This window comes from Mus musculus, chromosome 13 (genome assembly GCF_000001635.26).
Source record: "Mus musculus strain C57BL/6J chromosome 13, GRCm38.p6 C57BL/6J".
Taxonomy (NCBI): Eukaryota; Metazoa; Chordata; class Mammalia; order Rodentia; family Muridae; genus Mus; species Mus musculus.
This window is the reverse complement of record NC_000079.6, coordinates 21,604,667-21,615,020: the sequence shown is the minus strand read 5'-3', so window position 1 is coordinate 21,615,020 and position 10,354 is coordinate 21,604,667. Positions and strand designations below refer to the sequence as shown.

The 10,354-nt window shown below is 38.7% G+C and overlaps 1 protein-coding gene across 1 annotated transcript; it reads left to right on the top strand.

The window, feature by feature from the left end:
* Nucleotides 1–3,016: 3,016 nt before the first annotated feature.
* Olfr1362 (olfactory receptor 1362) lies at nucleotides 3,017–4,001 on the top strand. The gene has a single exon (NM_146744.2). The coding sequence runs from the start codon at nucleotides 3,054–3,056 to the stop codon at nucleotides 3,978–3,980; it is 927 nt and encodes a 308-aa protein (NP_666955.2). The 5' UTR covers nucleotides 3,017–3,053; the 3' UTR covers nucleotides 3,981–4,001.
* Nucleotides 4,002–10,354: the final 6,353 nt, after the last annotated feature.

The window sequence follows — 10,354 nt, the reverse complement described above, 5'->3', positions numbered from 1 at the left end:
ACACTATTACTGAGGCTATGGAGAGCTCACAAAAAGGGACCTATCATGACTGCTCTCCAAAAGACCCAACAAGCAGCTGAAAGAGTCAGAGGCACCCAACCAATGGACAGAAGCAGCTGACCCCTATGGTTGAATTAGGGAAGTCTGAAAGAAGCTGAGGAGAAGGGTGATCCTGTAGGAGGACCAGCAGTCTCAATTAATCTGGACCACCACACAGGCAGCATACAGCAGCTGATATGAAGCCCCCAACACATATACAGCAAAGGACTGCCAGATCTGTGTTCAATCATAGATGACCCGCCTAACTCTCAAGAGACTGGAGGCCCCAGGGAGTTTAGAGGTCAGGTAGGGTGGGAGGTGGAAAGTGGGGACATCCTCGTGGAGACAGGGGGGTGGGGAGGAGGTATGGGATGTGGAACAGTTGGAGGGTAGACAGGGGTGGAGAGGTAAAATCAGGAGTTTTAATTAATTAATTTTAATTAATTAATTAAAAAAGAATTTCAATTAATCAAATTATTTGTATTCATTTCCTATTTGGGTTACTTTATCAATCCAAACAGATATAAAACTTAGAAGTTAAGTAACAATGAAATAGCCTACTCTTGGATTAACTTTTAAAAATCATAATAAGATAGAAATAAATATGAATTTAAAATTCTTTTCTTGGAAAACTAGATGATCTCAATATTTCAGTGCAAGGTTTTAGTGGTATGCCAGATCCCTGTTTGATAATGATGGTTTGCCCAACAAGTCAACAAAAATGGTTTACCATAGGAATAGTTAAATCCTGAGGATGTGAGTGCCTCAAATCCCAAATGGAAACAAACAAGAACAAAAACAAAACAAAACAACCTGTGTCCTGACTTTTCCTCAGATGCTATTTCATCATTTCCCTCACAAGAATTCACACTTCTGTTCTCATCTGCATTACCAGCTAATTACCCAAAGGAGAGAGTGGTCCCCATGGTGTTGACAAGAAAACAGGTTACACCAACCATAGGCACCATCTTTCCTGCTGATAAGTCAGTTCAGTTTTCCCTGCTCTGAGCTTTAAGAGCATCTCCATCCACTTTGCTTACTCTCAGGGATCTTCAGGAAGCCCTTGCCCCAGGGCTTTGTTTGACAGCTCCAGAAAGTCCTTGAAAGGCTGGGTATTTGGCTCAAATGGCAGCTAGACAGAGGATAGCTGCCAGTGCAGTTTTCTCCTGCAGTTGCCTTTACTCTGTAACTTAATTAGCCTTGCTTTATTAGATCTTTCTCTGAAGCAGAGCTATCCCATTATTCTTATCACTTAGCGAAACTATAGGAAAAGTAAACAAATGGTCTTTACACATCTTCAGAAAGAAACTAGAATATAATTCACAGAAGAGTTGGGGACTTAATTTTCAGTCTGTCGTTTGACAAGTTAAGACCTTATAGCCACTGCTGTAGTACTTTAATTTCATAATCATATTATTTTCTACATGCCTCATTTTCCACATGAATTTAAATCTAATTCATTATCACCTACAAAATACCGAATAACAAGATAATAGGAAAAAAAACAGCATGTGTTATTCCTGAATTGTTGGGGGAAAATTGAAAACAGGGGAGCCTTAAGAACTAACGAACAAGAACATCATTTTTGTTTTTGTTTTCTACTTTGGTGTATTTATTTGTGGAACATTGATTTACTGTAAGACCATCAATATTAGAAGTCTTCTTCAAAGATATATGCTATTTTAAAATCAACATATCTGATTAGAAAACCATCAAGTTCTGCTGGGATTTGGTTCCTGGCTTACTGTCTGAACACACTGTGGGGAGGAGCACTTGGGCTCACCAGCAGTGTCACTTAGGAATCCTCATTGTTATTCATTCTAGTCATCCAAAGCTGACAGAGCTATGTCTCCTTCTGTCCCTCTTGCCTAACTCTGTCACTTATTATCTTGGTGTCTTGACTCCTATTCTGACTCTGTTGCTTATGAATCAAAACCTTTTCACTTTTTTAGAGTCAATAAGTACTAAAATTACATTTTTTTCTAACGGCTTTTTAATTCTCACATTCTCCCCATTTATCCCTCTTGCTGCTCATCTCACTTCTACAATTGTGTTGCTATTTCTAAAAGGCTAATAGAAGACAAAACAGCACACCCAAGTATCTGTTTCATGGGAAGGTTGGGGAAGACTATCTTCCCTAACCTTAGCAACTTAGGTTGCAAGATGCTATTACTTGCCAAAAAAGAGAATGGCAGAGGTAGCATTTGACAGACCTCAGATACTTAACAGATGTAATTATACCTTATATAAAACGTGTAATACAGACACTGGAAGGAAAATACCTGTTTATACCACATTAGTAAGGTTGGCATAGCTTCTGATAGCTGATTATCTTGTGTTTTTCAAAAGCTTGGGTTCTGAATTCAGTTCTTGTTGCCTTCTTTTTAAAGGTCTACATTTAAGGCATGTAGAAGACAACAGCTGTGCTTCTGACATGCCCTGTCACTCTATTATATGTAGGGTAGAAGAAGGAACTAACTGTCTGCCTGGGTGTAAAGAAAAATGAGTTGAATTGGAATAACTTCCTACAAACATGTTAACAAAGAAGGATCTGATGTTAAAGTTAAAATACTTTGCTTTATGAATCATTGGGAAAATGTTTCTCTTTAACAAAAGATTATAGTTGGGCATTGTGGTTCTTGCCAGTAATCTCAGTACTTGAGACGTGAAGACTGGAGAGCTAAGAGCTCAATATCAATTGGCCACATAGGAAGTGTGAGGTCAGCTTGGGCTACATGAGAGCCTGTCTTCAAAAATCAAAATTTCATTAATTCAAATTAAAAGATGATTATGTCAAAATTTGCCAACGTGGAAAAATTTAAATCATCAATGACAAACAGTCCTTACTTGGTAGTTAAAAGGACGTCTGCTATGGATGGGAATGTTAAACTCAGTGGCTGAATGTTCCTCTCTGGATCCTGGTGCTGCGTGTTCTTTCTCTGGGAAATAGAGATTAACTGTTTCTCATTTGGCTCCTCCCAGCTGCACAGAGCTGATGATGTGAAAGAAAGTCAATGGAGAAGTCCAACGACAGCTCTGAGTATGGTTTCATCTTAGAAGGCTTCTCTGATCGCCCTCGCCTGGAGATGGTACTCTTCATAGTAAATTTTACTCTGTATTCGGTGGCTGTGCTGGGAAATATAACCATTATCCTGGTGTGTATATTGGACCCTCGGCTTCACACTCCAATGTACTTCTTTCTGGCAAATCTTTCATTTCTGGATCTCTGCTTCAGTACCAGCTGCATCCCACAGATGCTGGTAAACCTCTGGGGCCCAGACAAGACCATCAGCTATGCTGGCTGTGTGGTCCAACTTTTCTCCTTCCTGTCGATTGGCAGTGTAGAGTGCATCCTTCTGGCTGTCATGGCTTATGACCGCTATGCTGCCGTCTGCAAACCTTTGCACTATATGGTCATTATGCACCCACAGCTGTGTGTGAGGCTGATGGCTGTGGCCTGGGGGGTTGGACTCGCCAATGCCATCATCATGTCACCACTAGCAATGACCCTGCCCAGATGTGGCCGCCGGAGAATTAATCATTTCCTTTGTGAACTGCCAGCTCTGATCAAGATGGCCTGTGTGGATGCTCGCCCGGTGGAAATGTTGTCCTTCACTTTGGCCATCCTTATTGTCCTGCTACCCCTCACTCTGATCCTTGTCTCCTATGGTTACATTGCTGCAGCTGTGCTGAGGATCAAGTCGGCTGCTGGGAGATGGAAAGCCTTCAACACCTGCAGCTCCCACCTCACTGTGGTCTCCCTGTTCTATGGAAGTATCATTTATATGTATATGCAGCCTGGAAACAGCTCTTCCCAGGACCAAGGGAAATTTCTCACTCTCTTCTATAACTTGGTGACTCCCATGCTGAATCCACTCATCTATACTTTACGGAACAAGGAAATGAAAGGGGCACTGAAAAAGGTTTGTGGGAGGCACTGAGGGACAGAAGCAAACAATGGGTTACAAAATCTCAAGAATTTGTTCAAATACACCTATTGTTTGCTTATAATAAATTCAGCTAATGTATTAGACACACTGAAGTACTCTTTTGGTTTTGGTTTTGGTTTGGTTGAGACAGTGTCACATAACCTATGCTTTCTTCAGACTCACCAATTAGCCAAAGGTAACTTTGAACTCCTGATTCTCCTACCTCTATTTCTCCAGTGCTGGAATTACAGGTGCATGCCAGCATGCCAAGAGAATCTGGGATATATATATATATATATATATATATATATATATATATATATATATATATATATACACATATATATATATATATATTGAGACAGAGTTTCTCTGTATAGCCCTAGCTGTCCTGGAACTCACTTTGTAGACCAGGCTGGCCTCAAACTCAGAAATCCGCCTGCCTCTGCCTCCCGAGTGCTGGGATTAAAGACGTGCGCCACCACGCCCGGCCTCTGGGATACTTTTAATATGATGAATACACTGAATTCTAGCCAAAGTCAGTGTGATTCAGCCATGGCTATCATGTTGTAAATAAATTTCAGCTTCTTAAGGTAAGCAATTAAGTTATTACTCTAACCTTTCTATTAATTAACAAAAGAATAAATCCCATGAAAGCAAATGATTAATAGATATAAAAATAAGCACATATTTAAATTTTATTCAAGTTAGTCAATGAAGGCAGAGATGCAATATTTGGTTTCAAAAGTCAAACATGCACTAAATTTGTATAGAATAAAGAAATGTCCAAATAAATGTGCAAATGGAGGCAAAACTGGCCTCTACTATAAAACAGAAAAGACAATTCAATCTTTCTCAGACGGGAAGCAAGAACATGTTCATTCTCTTATTGGAGACTGGCATTGTGCATTCCAAGAAGGGAGGAACCAATACAGACAAGTACCACAGGGCTTGGGATGCAGCTCAGTGGATAAAGCTCTTGCCCAGTGTATACAAGGGCCAAAGTTTGAATTCCAGCACGGCAATTCTTTTAATACCCTGGGGAGAGAAGAGAAAGAACCAAGAGAGGGAACTGGAACAAATGTTTGTGTTGTGTAACCAGAATGGAGTGTTTGGTTAGAAGAAGGAATTACAACCTAAAGGAAAGAACTAGAAAGAAGAGGGGAGGAACAATTAGAGTAAAGAATAATGATGTATATGAAGTGTCACAGAGAAATCCATTCTTCATATGATAACTACAAAACTTTAAAATGTCTTCATAGCCTTGGGTAGAAAAGCTTTTTAAAATAGGTCACAAAATGTACTCAGAATACATAGACAAAATGATACAGTAAGATGCATCGGACTTTAAAACATTCACAGTAAGAGATAATGCTGAGAACCTCAAAGGCTGGATCCATGAGAGCAACCTCTGTGAGTTCTCTCCACACCATACATACACTTGATTTTTAAAAATTACTTAAAATATTTTATACACTGTATTTTGATCATATTTTTGCACTTTCCCCACACCCTTGTAGAGCCTCTCCACATCCCTCCTCACCCAGCTTCATGTTGTCTCTCTTCCTTTCTTTCTCTCCAAAACTTGAAAACAGCAAAAAATCAAAATACACAAGCAAATTTTACAAAATAAATAAGGCAAAAACCCAAAAGCACAAGTGTGCACCTACATGCACACACACACACACACACACACACACTACAAAAGCCACAGAATCTGTTTTGTATTGGCCAGCTACTTGTGGGAATGGGAACTTCCCTAGAATAGATAACATATCCATTGATACTCCATTGTAGAAAACTGATTTTTTTTCCCTTTTCCAGAAGGTATAAATTACAAATAGCGTCTTGGTTAAGGTGGTATTCTATGACACTTCCCTCTCTCAGTGCTACAGTTTTGCGCATGATGGTACAGTCTCTGTAAGTTCATATAATGTGAATCAATCCTGTTGTGTCTGGAAGACATTGTTTTCTTGGAGTTGGCTTCTCAAATCTGTCTGACTCTTCTGCATAGGTCACTGAGCTTTGAGGGGAGAGGGGTTGATAAAGGCATTCCATTTAGGGGTGAGTTCAAGTTCTCATTTAGAGCTAAGTCCAACATTTCTCATTAACTGTGCATTGTCCAGTAATGAGTCTCTGTGTTAATTATTGTCTACTGCAAAAAGAAGCTCCTTTGATGAGTGCTCAGTGATACATCATTAGGAGTCATTTTATTGCTATGTTCCTTTAGCAGAAGAAGAATAGTAGACTTCTTCTTAAGTCCATGACTTATATAGACTCAGGTTCTTGGTAACTTTACTAGTCTCATGTATGAGTTTCATCTTATGGAGTGAGTCTTAGATCCATCAAAAATGATTGATTACTCCCAAAACATTTGCACCACTATTACACTATTTCTTGAAGGTAGACCTCTGTTGTAGGCTACAACATTTCTAGCTGGGAAAAATCGATGATCGCCTTGATCCTCTGGGAGTATGTAAAGTAACTTCCAGCATCATGAATGCTAGTGAGTAGGGGTGAAGATTCTAATTGAGCATCAGCTCAATTTCTCCACATTGGATAATATAAGTAAGATGCATCAGGTTGAACCTTACCATCAGGTTTTGGATAGTAGCCAATAATTTTGGCAATAGTCTATAATGTAAAGATAGGACACCCTTTGACCAATGACTCAAGATATAACCCATTCCTGCACTGGATGGTCTGTTGTTGTTGTTGTTGGTGGTGGTGGTGGTGTTTTTGTGTCATAAGATATCTAGTTGGGGCATTATCTCTTCCTTATATGGTGACTTCATTTATTTTCTTCTAATTTCATATATACTTTGAGAAGCTCCTAGGTTATCAAATAGCTTTTCTTTCTTTCTTTTTTTTATTAGGTATTTTCTTCATTTACATTTCCAGTGCTATCCCAAAAGTCCCCCATACACCCCCACTCCCCTACCCACCCACTTCCACTTCTTGGCCCTGGCGTTCCCCTGTACTGATGGCCTTTAATGTTAGTTGTGTTGTCCCTCCCCATAGTCTCTTCTTTCCCTTACTCATCCCCCTTCCCTTCTCATTGTAATTCTCCTATTCTAGTCTGCCCCTTACCTCTTTATAACAGTATATTTTCTTTCATCTTCCTCGGAAAATACCCTCCTCCTCTATGGTCCCTTACTAGCTATATAGCCTCTGTGGTTATACAGATTGAAACACCCATATGTAAAGCTTAAGAAAATAATATGCACATATAAGAGAAAACATGAAATATTTGTCTCCAGGGGTCTGGTTTACCTCACTAAGAATCATTGTTTCTAGTTCCATCTATTAACCTAAAATTTTCATAATTTGACTTTTAACTTATTAGTTGAGTAATAGTCTGTGCCTACATGTACTACATTTTCATTATTCATTCATCAGTCCATTAATGGATATCTAGGCTGTTTCCAATCTTTGGCTATTATGAATATAGCAGCAGGCACATAAAAAGGCAAGCCCATTAGAATTACATGCAACTTTTCAATGAAAGTTCTAAAAGACAGAAAGATCTGGACAAATGTTCTACAACCTCTAAGAAACTATACATACCATCTCAGACTATCATAGCCAGCAAAACCATCAATATAATCATAGGAGAAAGAAAACCATTTCATGATTAAAAACAAACTTAAGCAATTTGAGTTCACCAATTCATCTCTATAAAAGGCAGTAGAAGGAAAATTTCTGGCGATAAGGTTAACTAAACCTAAGAGAATACAAAGAATAAAAAAATCCCACAAAAGTTAGTCAAGGAAGTAGGAGGGGCCAGATGGCATGCCATAATAAGAAAATACAAGAATTCATAAACACTGGTTCATTTATAACTCTCAATATGGATGATCTCAACTCCCCCTTCCAAAAAGACATAAATTGGTATTAGAAAATGCCAAGGACCAGCCTTGGCTTGGAGAGAGGTTCTTAAGGAAGGGATACTTGGGAGAGGTAAAAGAAATGGCTTGAAGTCAATCATGGGTACAAGCTGATAGCTCTGTGGACTGCTTGAGATGGCTCCCTAGACAGCTCTCTGCTCAAGACAGCTCTTGTCTCTCTTACTAGGAAAAAAATCTAAAATCTCTCTGGATAGCTTAGGATCTGCCTGCCTTTATAAGCACAAACAATAAACTTAGCTGGGCAGGACCTTGCCCTGAAATCACCACTCCTTAAATCTCTTTATCTCTTTTCTTAATATCTTTCTGACAAGCTGGCCTATAGTGCAGTTGCCTCTGTTCTTTTACATCTATGAAGCTCCTCATACGATTCATATTGCATCCTTATGTTTTGCATAGTTGAGAAGTCCTGTTTATATATTTTTGAACTTGAGTTTTCAGAGTTCTTTCCAAAAGCCTTAAGGGCTGTTTTGGAGGTCTCAGTACTTACCATGTTTGCTGAGGAACACTGGACACACCCTTACCTCCCAGACTCATGTTGTTTCTAATTATCATGGAATTATTAAACTTGGCAGGGAGAGCATTCCTGAAGTAGGAACATGGAAACATGTACATTATTATACAAACAAGCCTCATACCTAGCACCCATCAATATTTGTGGAGACCCACACCCTGATAGCTCTGCTCCAGGGGCAGGAACTGTATCACACCATCCTTTTTGTATGGCTATGCAGGACTTGGAAAGAAAAAGGAATTCATTTTTCTGCTGCACCCCAGAAATACACTTCACCATCAATGACTGACATTACTTCAGGGTAAAAGGGTAGAAAAGATATTTTAAGAAAATGTAACTAGGAAGGAAACAGGAACAATTAACTTTTTGTCTGACAAAACAGACTTTGAGCCAAAACTGGGAAGGAAACAGAGACAATTAACTTTTTGTCTGACAAAACAGACTTTGAACCATAGCAAGTCCTGGATACACTATCACGTGAGAAAAGCAAGGATCAGATCTAAAATCACTTCTCATGACAATGATAGAGGACTTTAAGAAGGATATAAATAAATCCCTTAAAGAAATACAGGAGAACACAGGTAAACAGCTAGAAGCCCTGAAAGAGGAAACACAAAAATCCCTTAAAGAATTACAGGAAAACACAATCAATCAGGAGAATGAAATGAACAAAACTACCCGAGACCGAAAAATGGAAATAGAAACAATAAATAAATCACAAGAGGAGACAACCCTGGATATAGAAAACCTAGGAAAGAGATCAGGAGCCATAGATGCAATCATTACCAACAGAATACAAGAGATAGAAGAAAGAATCTTAGGGACAGAAGATACTATGGTAAATATTGACACAACAGTCAAAAAAATGCAAAATGCAAAACCCGAAACATCCAGGAAATCCAGAACACAATGAGAAGACAAAACCTAAGGATAGTAGGCATAGAAGAGAGTAAAGATTCCCAACTTAAAGGGCAAGTAAATATCTTCAACAAAATTATAGACGAAAACTTCCTTAACCTAAAGAAAGAGATGCCCATGAACATACAAGAAGCCTACAGAACTCCAAATACACTGGACCAAAAAAGAAATTCCTCCCGACACATAATAATCAGAACAACAAATGCACTAAATAAAGATAGAATATTAAAAGCAGTAAGGGAAAAAGATCAAGTAACATATAAAGGCTGATCTATCAGAATTACACCAGACTTCTCACAAGAGACTATGAAAGCTAGAAGATCCTGGGCAGATCTCATAGAGACCCTAAGAGAACATAAATGCCAGACCAGGCTACTATACCCAGCAAAACTCTCAATTACCATAGATGGAGAAAACACTACATTCAATGACAAAACCAAATTTACACCATATCTTTCCACAAGTCCAGCCCTACAAAGGATAATATATGGAAAACACCAACACAGGAGGGAAACCACACCCTAGAAAAAGCAAGAAAGTAATCTTTCAGCAAATTCAAAAGAAGATAGTCACTCAAACATGATTCCACCTTTAACAACAAAAATAACAGGAAGTAGCAATCACTTTTCCTTAATACCTCTTAACATCAATGGACTCAATTCCCCAATGAAAAGACATAGACTAACAGACTGGATATGTAAACAGAACCCAGCATTTTGCTGCATACAGGAAACTGATCTCAATGACAAAGTCAGACACTATCTCAGAGTAAAAGGTTGGAAAACAATTTTCCAAGCAAATGGTCCCAAGAAACAAGCTGGAGGAGCCATTCTAATATCAAATAAAATTGACTTTCAATCAAAAGATATCAAAAGGGATAAGGAAGGACACTTCATCTGGTCAAAGGAAAAATCAACCAAGATGAACTCTCAATTTTGAACATCTATGCTCCAAATGCAAGGGCACCCACATTCATAAAAGAAACTTTACTAAAGCTCAAAGCATACATTGCACCTCACACAACAATAGTGAGAGACTTCAACACCCCA